The sequence below is a fragment of the Humulus lupulus genome, chromosome 6 (assembly GCF_963169125.1).
Source record: "Humulus lupulus chromosome 6, drHumLupu1.1, whole genome shotgun sequence".
Lineage (NCBI taxonomy): Eukaryota > Viridiplantae > Streptophyta > Magnoliopsida > Rosales > Cannabaceae > Humulus > Humulus lupulus.
In genome coordinates, this window is record NC_084798.1 from 22,342,148 (window position 1) to 22,360,380 (window position 18,233).

Sequence of the window (18,233 nt, forward strand, 5' to 3'; positions counted from 1 at the left end):
TCTGGTATCTCCAGAGTCGTCACTAGTAAAACTCGTTGCATGGTTATTTCGAGATGGGTCTTTTCCGTGCCGCCTCGTTTCCGTTGTGCGAGACCGAGATGTTTGACTTCTCTCTAATAGGGCATCTCTCCGCTCCTGGAAAGCTCCCCTGTTTCCCTGTCTCCTCCCCGCACGCCTTTTGTCCTGATCTTGAACTGGTTGAGCATTCCTGCGAGGGGGTGAAAGATATCTTATAGGTGATGGAGGGAACCGTATGGGTGACGGTGGCTGCCACCCATTTCGCGGCCTAGACGGTCCGGAGTTTGCCCGAGATGGGTTGGTTGCATTCAGTGCGCTTCCAGGGACTTGAGTCCGAGCCTCTGCAGGGGCTCGGTTGTTCTCAGTTCCCGCAGGTATTTCCACAGATGGATTAACCGGGGCCCTAGCCCGAGTACTTCTCTGGGGCCTAGGGGGAGCGGTTGGTCCTGCTGGTGTCGGAGGTTGTGCCGGCCTTCTTGTGGCAGCATCCTTTCGCGGACGCCCACGGGGCCTACGGGGAGGAACATGCACATCCCTAGGAGGAGGAGCTTGGTTTTCACGCGGAGGCGGGGGCTGAGCCACCTGCGCCTCTGCGGCTATCCTAGCTAACTCCTCATTCCGCTTGTTGGCCTCTGCCAACTGCTGTTTCAGCTGCCGGTTCTCAAGTTCCACAATGGGAACATATCGCTCAGGATTGTAATACATATCCTCATCTCGTGGTGGAGCGGGTGGTCCGCGAGAATCGGAGGATCCACTTCTTTCTTCAACATCCGGGTTCTCCATCGGCTGTTTCCCATGACGTCTTGGATAATTTTCTTCAGGAACATTCTGATTATTAGCGGCCATAACTTATTTAGGGATTAAATGCTTAAGGCTCTCAATGAAAGCACCAAACTGTTGACGCCGTTTTTCGTCAACAGTGAAAGAAGAGCACAAAAACAGTAATCAGTTATGGCCAAATGAAATACGATAATACAAACGAGATTTTTTACGTGGTTCAGCAGTTAAATCTGCCTAGTCCACGAGTCTTTGTTATTGAACTTAAGATGATCTCTGAAAATTCTTCAAGGATGAATTCTCTAGAGTTTTTTCTCAAGATCACCAAAATTCGGTCATTTACCATGGTGCATGACCTCTCTACTTATAGAGAAGATTTCAGAATACTATCCCACATATTTCGGGAAGTTATTATGTATATGCAAATAAATTAAATGGCATTAAAAGCCAGCAATCCTATATACAAGGAAACGTCCCCTGAAGATCAGGGGGCGTATAACTGAACAAATAATATCCCTTGATTATAGGGGATTTATAGTAATCAATGTAGACCGCGTCTCTTATAGATGACTCATTAGGATATTCAAAGTTATTATCCTATATCATCAAGGCCCTGTTCACCCAGGTTTCTTATTGACTTTCGAGCTATAGCATCTTCCCGAGGCTACATGACTTCGAGCTCATACGTGCGTCAGGCTCGGAGCCCTGATCCAAGGCCATCCCGAGAACGGATGTACTTCGGGGTCTATCTTTCGAGCTTATGAGGATTTCGAGGCTATCATCTTCGAAGTCGTCTCTGCTTCGCAGGCTCGATGCTTAGATTTCGGACATATTCCAGACTTTACGAGTTCATTCATCATGAATCCAGCTTTCGAGGTCACAACTCTCATGGCTCGAAATCTGGGTGTAACAGAAATTTATTGTCTAAATAAGCATTAAAATCAATAAAATAATAAAATCCCAAAATAAACAAAAAATGTAATTTTTTGAAATTTTCTTCAATTTTTCTTTTAAATCTACCACGGGGAAAACGACATGTCGTTGTCCCCTTAGAATCGTCGTATGACCCGTCAAACGACGAGTCGTTTTTCTGCAGCAGGGGGAAAACGACATGTCGTTTCCCCCGTCTTCTTCCTTCAGCTGGGTCGAAAATGAACCGTTTTCTGCGTGTGGGTCTAACGGACCCGGTTCAAAACCCGGTCATAAAATTGCATTCCAACGACCAAAATACCAGTTTCAAAGCCCAGAATTCATGGAAAGGAATAGATAAAGAGATTGATGGCTTTAGATTGATTAAAAAACAACAAAAAAATGAACTTTAATATCAAAATTGTTTTTCGGACTTAACCGGTGCTTAAGGTTTCAAAGCTTGTTTTCAGGGTCTAAAATATGTTTTTCATTCTTAAAATCATAAGAAAATCAAATGAAACATGAGGAAAAGAATCTCTAATGATATTGAAAAACAAATCTGAGGCAAGCCTATTTGAACGAACTGCACGATTGGCAAAAAAAAAAAACAATGTATTTACATATATATATACACGTGTATATGACCATAAGTTGTGATGCCCAAAAATGTTAGGAATGAAAAAGAAAAACATCCTAGACGTAACAACAAAGGCAAGAAAAAACACAATCAAAAGACCAAAAAGAAATGTTGTTATGTGTACGGCCAACCAAAACCGAATATATATATATATATGGATATATGAATATGAATATAAAGGAGCAAATAAAGATATATATATATATATATATGCAAAAAAACTAGCAAGACAGAGATGATTATGGCGACTGATACTAAATGTTAGAATAAAATGAATATAGGCATATGAACAATCCTATATACAATCCTATATATACATGTAGGCAAAATTAATATATAGAATAAACATATACAAAAAGAGAGGATCGAATATTGTATACCTCCAACCATTGCAATTGATAACCTCGATCTACCTTTAGATCTACAAAAGAAAAGAAACATAAATTAGAACGAGTACACGGGCTTCCAAGCTCTCACTAACTCTTTAGATGGAGTTACTGAAAGTCAGAATGAGCAGTGAGCTTGGGGACTGGTACTCTATATTTATATAGTGAGACCTACCATCAGAGTCTCTACCACAGATTAAGATATTTTCTCAATCAGTTCAGATATGAAAAATCGGGTAACAACAAAATCAGGTAACAAATAATGTTGACCATTAATTAGAATATTTTGTCAATAAATTAAATATTGACTTTAATATATTAAATCAATTAGTTGTAACAAATTGATTTTATATACCAAATAAATAAATATTCTAACATATATACCTGGTAATAATTATAATAAAGAAGAGTGGGGAGATAAAAGTTGGGGTGACAATAGTCTCACCCAGTATATAATATATTACTTATAAATTAATTAATTTATCATTTTTATTTTTGAGAAATAATATTATAATTTTTACATGTATAAAAAATTAATATTGTTATTTTACAATTGATTTTACTAATTATTTTGGTTTTAATAATATAATTTTTTTATTTATTCTAATTTTGAGATAAAAATATAATTTAAAATTGTTATTAGGATTTTTATTATTGAAATAATTAATTTTTAATTAAGAATGTCAAAAATATTTTTATTTTTTGATGTAATAATTATATATAGAGGTGGATTTATATTTAATTTACTAAAGGAGCAATTTTGTATTAAATCTTTTTAGAAGGTGTGTAATTATGAGGGATTTATTTTGGTAGAGTGGGAAAAGAAAATATAGAAGCACTCATAAGAAATCATATTTATTTATAACTATACCTCGTATATTTCCTAAACTAGGTTTAAAATTAATTATTTTTATATATAATGATAGTAGTATAAGTCTCATTTATTAAACATATAAATAAATAATCAAATAAAAATATAAAAATTTAATACAATCTTAAATATAAATTTATGAAAAATTAATTAAAAAGTACAATAAACTTTGTTTCATAGTATATTCTAATTTACTTTTATAAATTTATTTTAAGCTGGCCCTTTGCGAAGAAGTAATGTAGCATAGTGATGCTATCTCTTTTTATGTCTTGATCTAATTCCAGTTGAATAATGTGCTGCTTCAGCTCATGTTTAGTACTTAACCAAATAGACCAATGGATTTTGATAAATCATAGTAAAAAGACATTGTCTTATGGCAACAAGTTGTTAAGAACTACTTGGCTCTTATAGATATTAGCTGCATTGACAGTTAAGTAAGTTTGGTTATGTGCTTCAAAGGCAACTGACCTGACTCCCGTGGATTAGACTAGGAGTCTAGGAGTTATTATTATGTTTCCTATATGATAAGTTTCTTTCTACAAGGTAATTGTAGCCAAAAAATCTAGCTTAATCGAAGAAACAACTCATTGGACTCCATTTACACTCATGAGTGATAGTTTCTTACTCATCCTCATACATGTAGTCTTTGATTAAACTAAACTATAAATGGAAGCAAGAATTTTGCAACAATTTGGTTAGTTTGAAGCTAGTCATATAAAATATAAGTGTAAATGAGAATAATTCAGTGTCAAGATCATCAAATTCAAAGTAGGTAAAGTTTTGGAATGGTATTCATCTATCTTAATCTCAGGGACAGCTTTTTTGTTGATCCCCAAGGAAAAGTATATACATGTATTGGCATTGTTTGCCTTACAAAATTGTAACAATCATTTCTATTAGAGATTGTCAATAATGAGTGTGTATGCTAATCACTAGGCATTCAAGCGAGAAATAAGATCGATGAAGGCATCTTCTCTGCATGGAATTGTAAGAGCTCCCATAGGATGATCGAATCCGAATTCTTCTTCAGCTTGACTGAGCAAGTCTTGGAATGATGGCTGGTTCAAATATGATAAAGGGATCACAAATCTCTTCATTCTGTTTTCCCCAACATAAACAGCCAAATACCCTTTTGGAACATCTTTTGAACTTGAAAAAGGTCTCTGGATCAGCTTCTTAGCATGAACTACACTTGGAAATCGAAAACCCATTCTTGTGATTGTCTCTAAAGGAAGAAGAAAGAAGAGAAGGTGAAGAAATAAAAGAGATCACAAAGGGTTTGCAAGGAAAGCTGAATACTTGAGAATGTGAAAATGTGATGTGTTGGTGAACCCAATCTTGTGTGTATATATACACTTTCAAGACCCTTAAAAGACCCTTGATGGGATATATCTAGATGGGGTCTATTGAACGGACTAGTCCTTAAGAAATCACATGTGCTATTGCCATCCTACTCATCAATGCTTATGTTTTATGTTCACATAGTTGTGTGGCCAAAAGCCTTCATATCCAGCTTGTTGAAAAGAGAACAGAACAACACCAGGCCCAACAGTCATTTTCTGATTTGGCCAACTCAAATATTATTTTTAAAAATTAAATAAAAAAAGAGTACAGATGAAACTTGCAGGATGTACAAGCTTCACTAGAATCACAGAACATGCTGAGGTACATTTTTGTTCATTATTTCTGTTGTTATGATTGAACTCTCTATCTAATGCATAGATATTTCAACCAATTCTGAACACAAATTGTGTAATAAAATGTCCAAGACATGTCCCCTACTGCAAGGGGCCACATATTTCGATTCAAAATATGCAACGTAACGTTTGGTTTCTAATCTTCATGATATGATTCTCCACTGACTGCTGGTTTCTGCATTAAAAAACTTGTCATTATCAACTCTGCTGTCATTGCCCAATAACCTGATGCTGAAAAAGAAGATTACTATTTGTATTATATTTATAGCCTTTCTCTTCTTTGCAGGGTACTGTCTAGAAGATACAAATTGAGTTATATAGTGCAACTTTTTCTTCAACAGAAAACATAAGAAATAAAAAGATGGCCACATAAGTTTCAACCTTGTTTTCTAATGAAAAAAAGTCTTTCTGTAGTAATTAAATTTTATTTAAATTACAAGTGGGGTTCTTGTAAAATATTGCACTCTTTTGAACTTTTTCTCATTGGGTTTGCATTTTAGGATTTTAACCAGGTCGTGCTATAATTGAAATTAAATAGTTTTGTTTCAGCAAAACTATTTTTATTTCTTCTCAGTTCTTTTTTTCTTTTTAAACAGGTCTCTTCAATGTTTTGATTATTCTTATCTATATGAATTTTCTCTTGTTCTTTTTTCAGTGCCTAGAAGTTACAAGTCTTTTTCTTATCAAGTAGTGATAACAACACAACATAAATAAAACCGTGGAGTCCCAACATGTTTTTCTCAAACAAATAATGGCCATATAAATCACAATTGAAGCCAAACTCACGAGACATTTCATATGCTTGTCTCTGAAAGAACCCCACACAACAAGTTACTACTCATAACAAGAGTCCATTCATGTATTTATAAAGGGTGCAGAACCACATAGCTAAGTCATCTAAGTCCTCACTTTCTCTGCAACAAAATATTGTTGTGAACTCAAAACTTCCTCTCTCAATAAAATACATAGGAAGATCAGCATGGCATTTGGATTGCATGGTTTTGTTAAGGGTAAGAAGGCTCTCCCAAGATCACTTTCAGGCATCAAAGAAGCTGCTTTGAGCTGCAAAACCATTCCAAAAGGCTACTTTGCAGTGTATGTTGGAGAGGAGCAAAAGAAGCGTTATGTAGTACCTCTTTCCTACCTAAACGAGCCTGCATTTCAAGAATTGCTAAACATGGCTGAAGAAGAATTCGGATATGATCATCCGATGGGCGGACTCACAATTCCCTGCAGAGATGATATCTTCATTGATCTCACTTCCCAGTTGAATTGATTGTAAATCATAGAACTAATATAGTTTAGCATAAACAATTTTGTAGATCCTATACTTTGACCCTATAAAGGATACTTTTTTACTATACTTGCCAAATTTGTATATAGCAATTGCTCATTTGAGTCTACTTGTTCTCCTTTCATTAAAAATTAAACTGGGATCTTTGGAAAGATTTATGTCTATCTCATACTTACTTCATTATGTTTTGCTTACTGCCATTTTCTATCAAATAATATCTGTTGTTGCGAAGACTAACAGAATATTATAAAACAAATCAAGTAACTATACTTATAATTGTTTATATTGACGAAGTGAACAAGTGTTACTAGTTTTCCTGATACAGAGTTCTGCAAAATTTAAATGTTATTTTTTGTTTATCATAGAGCCCTTTCAGAACCCTGATACGCCTTTCAAATATATTGAAGAGTGAACAAGGTGTCTTAGTGATAGAATTTATAACAAACTTTATTGTATTATACTTTATTATATTAGATTGCATTGTATTATATTATTTTTGTACGATACTATATTTGGTTTTAGTATTCATTAAGATGTGATATTTACAAAATAAAATAACATTAACAATTATAATTTCAAATAATATCACATTTCTAAATGACTACAGAGAAAGTGAGGAGATGAAATAATATGAGCTAAAATAAAGAGAGAAAAATAAAATTGTATGATAAAATGTGATAAATAAAATTATATATGTGTTCAAGGGTTCTAGTTGAACATTTAATAATAATATAAACAATATAATAAATTATCGATGATATGTGCTCAGGATGAATAAATAAAAAAATAATAATAAATAAACAACACACATTTACGTGGTTCAGCAATATATGTATGATTATTGCCTACATCCACAGTAGCAAGAATTGTCTTCTTATTATTGATAGAAGATTACAACAAAAGAAGCATAGTCCATCATTTTTATCGCTTAAAGAGCTTAGAGATATTTGTGGTATAAATTGATTTTTGTATCTTAGGATGTTTATTTTGCTGAATATAGCTAGCTTGTAGTAATTTTGTAGCAAGCTGGATTATGCAAGGTTAGAAACATATATGAATTTGTAGCAAGCTAGGTTATGCAAGGTTGGAAAATGTCTATATATATATACATTTTGGTAGCTAGATTATGCAAGATTGGAAATATATCGGCAATAGAGTTTGTAGTCAGGCTTGTGCAAGGTTGGAAATATATCTATATGGGTTAGGGTGAGAAGGCGTGATATAGGTTATGATGATCAACCTAGTCTGTTTGAGAAATGTTGGCTTAGGCTAAGAAGAGCTAGTTTATGGAGAGGCATGCTAATGATAAGTGTGGATCTTATCTTCCTTCCTTTATGTCCTTCGTTGCTTCTGTTGGCCGTCCTTTTATAGGCCAGGGCTGCTTGCTAGAGAAACTAAAATGTAACTTGCAAGAAAATGCTAGAATGCAACACGTAGCTTGCAAGAGAAGGTTAACATGCCACACGTGTTCTCTACCAAAGCTTGTTTGTAAGCTTCCTTCATGGCATTCTTGTAATGAAAGCTATGTATCATGGGCATTCTCATTATTGCACAATTCCCTTTTTAACCCTATCTATTATTTTATTCTTCAACATTAGCCCCCTTGCATGTGTGAAAATACTCGCAGCATTTTTACACATGCAAAGACTCTTCTTGATAGCTCCTGTTTGCCGAGTGTCTCATCACTTATACCTTGCTAGATGTCCCTAAAAAAAATTGCCTATAAATAGGACATTGTATTAGTCTTGAATCACATCTTTCAAGCATTTCCCAATTCTTGTTGTGGTCATGTCCTCGGGAAGTAGTCCTTCTCAAATTTCAAACCTTGAATTCACTCATGACTTGAAGGATCTTCCTTCTAATGCCTTATCTTACATCAATGACTTGCGTAGGCGTGTCCATTCCTTAGAACGTTCTCTAACAAACACTAATGATGCTACTCGTGTTAGGGAGTCTGAATGCCGTAACCATTGTCGACAGCTTGATGATTTCGATGATCGCTTTGAATAAATGTCCTTTCGAATGGTTTCTCTTAAAACCGAGCTTCTCCAAGCTTATGCTACACTTTCTAGGAAAGATTCTGAACTGAGATGCATCCACGCAGAATATGATAGGGAGATAGGGCTTCTTCGCTCTCAATTTAATAAGGACGTAGAATTTTTAAAGAATGAGGTTCAAGTATGGTTCCGTCATTACCTTGATGTGAAGCATCCTGTCTCACTCGTGACTCCTAGCCCTTCTAAGTATTCTCCTATTAACATGTTTGAAGTACCCATGATAGGATTAGATTTTCCTTCGTCTTCTTAGGGTGTTGGTCCTCCTCACCCTTGAAGGTTTTGTTCTGCTTGGAGGCACACATGGCTACGTAGCTTATAACCCTTGCATGAGTACTATGTTTATGATAAGTTTCTGACAAACTTTTAGTAGGCTCCTTTGTAATGAGCATATGCTCTTTTAATATTTATGAATAAAATAATAATGTGTGCCTTTTTAGATTTTGTTCATTTATTTATATATATATTTAACAAAAGACAAATTAGTACTCCAAGCATGCTCCACCTATTTTCTTAGGTTGTTCACCTCTGTTATAGATTTGTAATCATAACTTAGCAGTCATGCACACTTTTTCCATGCTTTAAATATCTACATATAATAGCACGCTCATAACAATATCCTTGTATTTTTTTTGTTCGTTCCCACAACAGTGCTCTCCAAATTATTTCCCTTTTTCCTCTTTTTTTTTTGTTATGTCTTCTTCTTTTTCTCCAGAGAAAAATCAACCAACTAATGGGGTCACTATTCTCATTCCTCCAAAGAAAAGACGTACATACCATGACCCTAATATGAGATGCTAGCTGAACTTTTGACTACCAAGAAAGAGCTGGCTATTTTTAAAGGCCGTGTGAAATACTTGTGTTCCTTTGTTACCATCTATCAGAATGATGCTGCTAACTGGCGCAACAAGTTTGTAGATGTAGAGACGTGGAGAAGTACTCATTGAAGACCTTCAGGATATTCTCTCCAAGCATGTTAGAGAGATTTGCAGAACCTAGCTTTTTCTTAGCTTTGTTTGTTTTCCTATTTCCCTTTGTTTTTTTTTAAGATCGATCCAACCCACTCCTACTTAGTACCATATTTTGAAGTAGACTGGGTCTATTTGGCTTTAAAGAAGGGAATTTGTGTTTTGGCAAAAGGAATGGTGTTTAGCTACTTGTAACAAGGACTGTAGTTCCTTTTTTTTTCTTCAAATAATATAACTATGTTGTTATGATTTTCATTTCCTCATTTTTCCAATTAACAATAATTTAAAATACTATAGTAATCGATACTTCAATATACATAGACAAGCATGCAACCAAAATATTTGGCTGGCTGTGTTGTTTTTTTTTTATGCATATATAAGCAGCGTACTTCTTATTTAGGAATGTATTTAGTAGGTTGCCTTTTATTTATTTTTTTTAAGAAATATATATACATATATATATATAATATGTAAGCAAGGTGCCTTTTTTATATATATACATAGGTTGAATGAGTACATGCATGTACGTGAGCATACTATATGTATATATAGCTTGCAACTCTTTTTTTTTCAAATATATTTCAACGTACGTATATATATATATTTATTAGTATACACATATATACGTATAGGTAAGTGGACCATATATATATATATATGAATCATTTTCAAAATATGAGTATTTGAATACTTTTTAAATTTAAACATATGATATATAATTATCTTCAAAATGTGATTATTTGAATACTTTTTTTTTAAAATTCAAATATATGATACTAAAATAGAGGTATGTTCAAAACACTAGTATTTGGATATTTTTTTAAAATTCAAATAGGGTTTATAATTTTTTGGACCCTGTGTTTTTTCCCATTACTTGTTTGGACCCTGTGTTTTGACAAATTACTTTTTGGACCCTATGTTTTGTAAAACAGTTAAAATAGAACCCTAAACTCAATTTTGATGAAGAAAAAATTGAATATAACAACATAGTTTTTAAGCAGAATGATTTTATTTTTGTTCTAAATTGTTAGTTTGGTAAATTATTTGTGATTTTAGTTGAGAAAACATTGACCAAAATCGGGTTTAGGGTTCTATTTAACCATTTTACAAAATATAGGGTCCAAAAAGTAATTTGTCAAAACACATGGTCCAAACAGGTAATAGGAAAAAACACATGGTCCAAAAAAGTATAAATCTATTCAAATATGTGATACTAACATAGAAATATCTTCAAACTATGCAAGCTATATATAAATAATATATATGTATATATACTGAAAGAAGGCTGATTTTAAAAAAAAAATGTAATATATATATATATATTGTTTATGTACCATTAACTGCATCTAGAGCCAGACTTCTATGTACCAGAGCCAGACTAACTAAAGCATGATATAATAGAAGTTAAATATTAAGATAAGATCAAATTAATTAACACGTGAACATGTGTACAGTTGGAGAACATTAATTATCTGAACAAGTTAATATTAGTATCTGAAGAAAAAAAAATCTATACATATAACATTTTAATTTTCAAAAAGAAGTTACGTAACTAACAAAAAAAATCTATATATACGTAGACTATATATATACACACACACACGTATATATGCTAAAAAAATAATCACTTTTACTTTATATATATATATATTTAACATTTTAATTTTCAAAAACAAGTTAAGTAACTAAAAAAAAAATCTATATATAAGTACACTATACATATATACACGTATAGATGGTGAATTCTTTTTCAAACATATTTATAATATATATATATTTATATAATTTTATATGGTTGTGCATATGTAAAAAAAATTAAAATACAGTATTTTTTTAATATCTACATAAGTTGTATATTTATATACAAGCTAAAAAAAATCACATTTTCTTGCTCCTAAAGAAATTCTAGCCTTCCTATTATAAATCTACTTTCTTAGCCCCTTTTTCGATAAAAACATCATGCTTCTTGTTCTTACTTTTCTCTCATAGGCCACTCTCTGGTCTCTTTTTTTTTTTTTAAAAAAAAAACAAAACTCAGGTACCATTTACTCTCAAGTGCATATGCATATTGTATATACTTGTTGTATGTGTGTATATGCATGTATGTGGAAACTTTTGTAATGTTGTTTTTTTTAATCGTCTGTACACTTATATTATATTAGGTGCACACATATTTATTTTATGCAACATATGTGATAGGTATATAGGCTCTTCAATGATAATGTTATATATATATATATAGTCAGATGTGTAATAATATGATATATATATTTAACGAAAAACAATCAATACCTAAATGATGCGATTTTTCATAGTTAGAATGATGAGTATGGACAAATCTAACTTATATATAGATGCTCATATGTAAGTATTGTATGTCATGTATCTCGTATGTATATGTGTTATGCAAGATTTAAATATTGCTTCTACATATTATTATTACCTGGGTATGTATCCAAGCTTGAAAATGTCTTATGTTCTCCATTATTTTTTTTTTGTGGGACAATTTGTGGATTGTTTCAACTTGTGTAATTTATGCATGTCGCTCCTTTGCTATTTTCATGCTGTTGTTAAGAGTTTCTCTATTTGCCTTCTCTTGTGTGTGTGTTTGTCAGCTTCATGGGTTGTAAAAAGAAAGTTTCCTCTTGTCATAATAGCCAGAAAAATATGTTATTTTCATAATCCTCATGCGAATCTCTTCGGAATAAAACGTTTCCTCATATCCGCGAAGGAGATGGAGTTTACCTTTATCCAGATTCAACAAATGATCGCATAATGCCTAATAATGATACTCCATTACATCGTCGTTTCTTGGGGGATGAATTAGACGTTGAATATCGAGCCCGTCCAGGGTTATTTGTTAAGTGGAAGGAGTGGAATGCTTCTATTTCCACACGCTTTTATGCTGTTTTGAAATCAGTTAAGATTTTATCTTCCATGTGGTTATCTTCTGGCCTCAAAGTGTACCGCGATATTCCTAGCTTAAATCAATTGATATCGCGTTGGTGCCCCACGGCCCATACTTTTTTAACGAACTGGGGGGAGTTTTCTATAATGTTGGAGGACGTTTACGCACTTCTTTTCTTGCCCATCTGTGGTACTGCTTCTATCATTGCCCCATTATCAGATGAAGAGAAATGTCTGATGTCTTCCTTGAAGGTGTCTGTTGAATCTCTAAAAAATAATAAGAAGCAGTTTGACCTTCCTGATTGGGTAAGACACTTTCATAAAGAAGATGGTAGGGATCTTGTAGAGTTGGCAGCAAGCATCGCTTTGTGGCTAAGTAGGTATGCTTTTCATCCAAAAAATCCTAGGACAGTTCAAAGTGATGTATTCCCTTTAGCTTGTAAAGTTTGTGACCCTTTTAATATGTTTGATGAATATATTAGATTTTGGGATATGAATCGTTGTATTCACTATATTTATACATATATATATTTATGGTAGTCCAAAGATTTAGCTTTTTTTTAATAAAATTTTTCGTTGCTACGAGATTAATGGTGGTAACTTCGGAATTGTATATAAAAACTTGTTTAGGAAAAATGGATGAAAAAGAAATAATGTTACTTGTATTGATGGTTTAATATTAGTGAAAACATAACAAAACTCAAACTGTTTAAATTATTAATATGTGGATTGATGAGTTCAACATCATTTATAATTTGTATAATTTAGATAATTATTATACTAATTATTATATATTTTTTTGTAATGTTTTAGATTCAAGTTTGAGAAGCTCTAATATTTTATCAAATTTTTATTCATGATGACATTGATGAGTAAATATGGTATAAGTTTGAACTTTAAAGTCTACAATTTTTTGTTTTTTTAAATATCATAAGTTGATAATTTTGACATTTAAATCAACCCAACCCACCCATAAAAGCGCATAAATCTGCTCATAAAAAAACTGCCGAAATCGCACACTTGTTGGGCAGTTATGAGTTGCATTTTTCTCAAACTGCACAAATCGCCAAAAACCTGCCCAACCCGCCTGTCGTGCACCCCTAGACATTGGAGTGTCGTGGCGCTTGGGTTCAAGGCACAGACTAAAAACAGACGGGCCGTGGCATGGAAAAGTACGGGCCGCAGTGCGCCCCCGTATCATCCTATAAACCAACCTTTCCCTCATTTTTTTTCACATAATTCAAAACTACTTTCTCTCTCTACAAATTTTTCTCTTAATCTCTCTCATTCTCACTCCTCTAACCCATTCTCTCATCCTAATTTCTCCCCAATCTCTCTAAAAATCCAACACCCACTCCCAAAGTTCTTCAACTCAACCATCAATTACAAATTTCTCACCATTCCTAACCTTCAATCCATGCCGCGACTCTAATTCTATTTTTTCAAAATTTGACAATTTTTAGTCCTTCCTTCATCAATACTTCACCAAAAACTTCTTCTAACTCCTCCTTGATGCCAATTTGACTCGAACAACCACCAAAGACTCAATTTTCCCACCATTTCTTCTTTTTTCACGTTTAGCTCAAGATTCATAGCACCGACCTACAACAAAGACAAACACAAGCGTAATCTTGCACAAAACAAACAAAAAGACTTAAGATTACCACAAAAACACATACTAAAACGACACTAAAATGGAATTATCAATGTAATAATTATATACAGAGGTGGATTTATTTTTAATTTACTAAAGGAGCAATTTTGAATTAAATCTTTTTAGAAGGTGTGTAATTTTTTTTTAAAAAAATTATGAGGGATTTATTTAGATTGGGTGGGAAAGAAAATATAGAAGCACTCATAAGTTTATAACTATACCTCATATATTTCCTAAACTAGGTTTAAAATTAATATTTTTTTTATATATAATGATAGTAGTATTGTTGACGCGGTTCTTCGCCAACAGGTAATTAAGAAAAGAAGAGAAAGGGATTAGTGCTTTTGTTGAACCGAAACAGATGAATGATCTTGGAAATGAGATGGTGACACAAAATACGTTTTTAGAGTGGTTCAAAGGTTAAAATCCTTCTACTCCACTAGTCAGTATTATTGCCATATACTGGATATTTGATTACAGGGTATTTCTTACAATAGAGAATCCAACCCCTATTAACTCCCAAGGTCTCCATATTTATAGGAGAAGGCACCTGGGAGTTGGTAAGAAGGTCATCCCGTGACCTTCTTACCTATCATGTCAACTCTGTGACATTCATGATTAATTCCTAAACCTGACACATAAGTGTGGTCAAATCAATAGGTAAGGGGATAATGGGCCGCACGGCCCAACCCAGCCGTGGGTGTCTGAATACGCACGTTCACGCTGCGTGTCCGAGAAGTCAGGGATATATCAGACACGTGATGTCTGATATGCACGTTTACCTTGCTTGGTTGACTTTATAAAGGGTCGTAGCCTCCAATTCCAGCTCGTACCACGAGCTGGATGCTTCACCCGACCTGCGGCCTTCTGAGTCTGGACTCAGTCCTTAGGCAATCTTGGCGAACCCTTAGGTTGCCTTGAGCGAAGGAGGTAGGACCTTACGATGGCAGCTCCGGTTTTGGGGACGTCTACATGGTAATCATGATTAGGCGGTATCTCAGCTCGCTAATCAGCCCGTGGAAAAATCAGGGCGTACATCTGCCCCCCAAGCCCCTGCTCGTGGTACACGACGTCGTATAAGGCCATAGTACGGGCTTTTAGGCTTCCCCAGGAACTCTTCACATTCCACATTTTACGCAGGCGCCTAATATGTGGAACATCGTGGTTGGTGACGGTACGTCTTCCAAGAACCGCATTTAATGGCCTAGCCTATACTCAGCCGTCGTTTCGTATTTCGAGTGGAGGGCCTTGGATCCCACATCAGGGCCATCCAACGGCCCTCCTTACGTGACCCTTCACGTATATAAAAGGGGTGGCCACCCTACGCATGGGCCACCCTTTCATTTGAAATCTTTCAGAAATTTTCTTCTTCTTCTCTCTTCATCTCAGACGAAAAACCCTCTTCTTTCCGACTGCCATTCTCAGCGTTCAAGAAGCTCAGGCGTAAGGATTCCTTCGAAGCCTTGGAAACAACCACTCCGACGAAGCTCCAACCTAGGTGATACCTTCATCCACTTCTCAGCCAAACACTCTGTAAGTCTCCTGACTGTGCATGTTTTGAAATCATTTTTCACTGTAGCTTAGGTAAATATTTACTGTACCCACATGCAAGGGTTTGCTGGTTTTTGTGGGTATGAAGGGTGAAAGCCTTTTAGGTTAGGATACTTTTGCTATAGGAAATCGTTTAGGAGTATGGTTTATAGGGTGCATTTTTTGGGGAAAATTTCTGGATAGGATTTTTGGTATTTTAGTTCAAAAATATCCAGGATTTGGGTGCAAAACCGGGTAGCTTAGGGGACACGCTTCACAGGCGGTTTCACCTTCCTTGCCTACTGAAGCTTTCCTCCCAAGGCAAACTCTATCCTAACCCTCCTGACACACGAATTTCGAGTAATCTGGGATCTGTTGGGAGCACAGGCATGTGTTCATAGAGCCGCGTGGTCTCACTCTCCACGGGCTGTGCTTACCTCAGCTCGTGCAAAATACTCCTTTTGATTCTTCCTTATGCTTAGGTCGCCTTTTCTGAAATCTTTTCTTTTGTTCGCCAGGCGACCAGATGGCACCTAAAAAGAATGCTCCAAAGAAAACCGTTGGTAGCTTGGCCTCCCAATAGGACAAAGGAAAGGCGGTGATGGCAGAATCACCGATCCCCAACTTCAAGCCTGCAGTGGAACAGGAGGTCGAGGTGGCCCCTGACGCGTTCTTCGAGGCAGAGAGGATCGTCTCAAAGATTATTGACTAGGCGAAGGTCAACAAAATATTCCTCTCCCACAACATTGGGCTGGGGAGAGTATCCGTGATTGCCCGACCTCCCTTGGAAGGCGAGCGGAGCTGCGCGCCGCTCGACGAGTCGTTCGCGGCCTAGAGCGACGAGCATTTTAAGGCGGGGGCCTTCCTCCCGTTGGATCAGTATTTCACTGACTTCCTCAATTACGTGAGGTTGGCCCCATTCCAGCTCCCCCCCAACTCCTATCGACTGTTGGCGGGGTTAAGATATTTATTTTTGAAACAGGAGTGGGAGGTCCCCACTCCCGCGGATATTTTGTACTTTTTCTGCCTCAAGGCCAGCCCGGAGCAGCGGGGGCGAGGCGACAGGTTTTATTACTTAACCCGGTTCCCAAACACGGCTGCGGTCATCGAGCTGCCCAGCCACCCCAACGACTTCAAGGATCAATTCTTTATGTCGACGGGGTTTCGAAACTGCGAGCTCCGCTACTTCAATCGTTCTCGTAAGTGTTTTTCAACCTTAGCTCGGAAGTTAAGTATCATATAGCTCCTCCTGTATCCCTTTCTGATTTAGATTAATCCTGCAGCTATCTTTGCGAGGACAGAGAAATTTGTGACCCTCGGGGCCCAATACGAGACACTGGTGGGCTTGCCCCCCAGTGAGAAGGATTACCGCGTGCTCGTGACAGACGAGACGATGGTGGCCTGCAAGTTGATCTTCCCAAATCAAACTCTAAACTTAAGGAGGCCCCGAGGACTTCCCTCAGCCCGCGATACCAGGCCCATCATTGTGGAGGAGGTCGCGGGGGATGAAGATGAGGATGAGGAGGACGAGGTTCCCCTCGCGGGGAACAAGAAGCGGGCGTTGGAGGTCGCCCAGACAGCGGGCGAGGAGCAGATCCTGTCCGGAGAAGCTGCGGGTCCTTCTGGCTAAGGTAACCCTTATTTGTTTAGGAACTTAGATAGGGCCACCGCAGACCCCCGGCTAGCTAGGTTCAATCCTAGACAGCTTGTCCATCGTCACCGAAGTGATCCGGACCTGGACACCACCCTGCTCAACTGTGTCGACCGGCTCATGCTGGACTATCAAGATAGCCGGCCTAGGGGTACCGTAGTAGTAGATAACACCCTAGCCTTTAGGTAGATCCTATTTGAGGAGTATGGGACCAACCTTCGGTCATGGCCATCACTCCGGAGGGGTACCGTAGCTCCGGGACTTAGGCAATATGTAGAAGAATCTAGTCCTGAATCAGCCTCGGACCCAGAACTTGCGCCAACTCGGGAAGTAATTGACTTAGATTCTTCTTCTAGCTCGGGGGGTAGGATTCCCTTTAGTATACATATACTTGAATTTCTCTTTTTCCCCCTTTGTTTTTGTTTCTGTATGATTGCTAACTTTTGTACTAACCATGTCTTTGTTTTGACAAAAGAGATGTCTCTGCCCGAAGAGAGTCTGCGAGGTGCGTTCGCCGAGGGGAACCCCTCAGTTGGGGCCGCTGGGCCAAGAATGAAGAGGCTCCGGATGTCAAAGAATGTCATCGGGACCCCCACTAAGTCTCCTGCAAAGGATAAAGAGCAACCCCCAGCCGCCCAGGTCGTGGGAACTGTTCCTCCTGCTGCAGGGGGGAGCAGCATGCTCCCACCTCCTCCCCGAGCTCCGGCCTTCGTCCAGGACGCAGGGGCGGAGTCCGGGGCTTCGGCGATTGCACCTGCCGAGGTGCGCATCCCAGTCGACCCCCAGGACCTGGAGAAGATTCCAGAGGCCTTCCAAGGGACAGTGTATGAGTCGGCGAACTACGCCGTCCGCCACATCTATAAGTTCAACGAGAAGGAGC

At 36.7% G+C, this 18,233-nt stretch overlaps 2 protein-coding genes across 2 annotated transcripts; one reads left to right on the plus strand and one right to left on the minus strand.

Moving 5' to 3' along the window:
* Positions 1-4,358: 4,358 nt before the first annotated feature.
* LOC133781880 (auxin-induced protein 15A-like) lies at positions 4,359-4,922 on the minus strand. The gene has a single exon (XM_062220987.1). The coding sequence runs from the start codon at positions 4,807-4,809 to the stop codon at positions 4,531-4,533; it is 279 nt and encodes a 92-aa protein (XP_062076971.1). The 5' UTR covers positions 4,810-4,922; the 3' UTR covers positions 4,359-4,530.
* Positions 4,923-6,185: 1,263 nt separating this feature from the next.
* On the plus strand, positions 6,186-6,656 carry LOC133781877 (auxin-responsive protein SAUR21-like). Its single transcript, XM_062220985.1, has one exon. It carries the CDS (start codon positions 6,275-6,277, stop codon positions 6,569-6,571), a length of 297 nt encoding a protein of 98 aa, XP_062076969.1. The 5' UTR covers positions 6,186-6,274; the 3' UTR covers positions 6,572-6,656.
* The last annotated feature ends 11,577 nt before the right edge of the window (positions 6,657-18,233 follow it).

Excerpts from the sequence above, each read along its gene's own strand:
- LOC133781880 (XM_062220987.1), bottom strand. The coding sequence starts at position 4,809 with ATGGGTTTTCGATTTCCAAGTGTAGTTCATGCTAAGAAGCTGATCCAG.
- LOC133781877 (XM_062220985.1), top strand. The coding sequence starts at position 6,275 with ATGGCATTTGGATTGCATGGTTTTGTTAAGGGTAAGAAGGCTCTCCCA.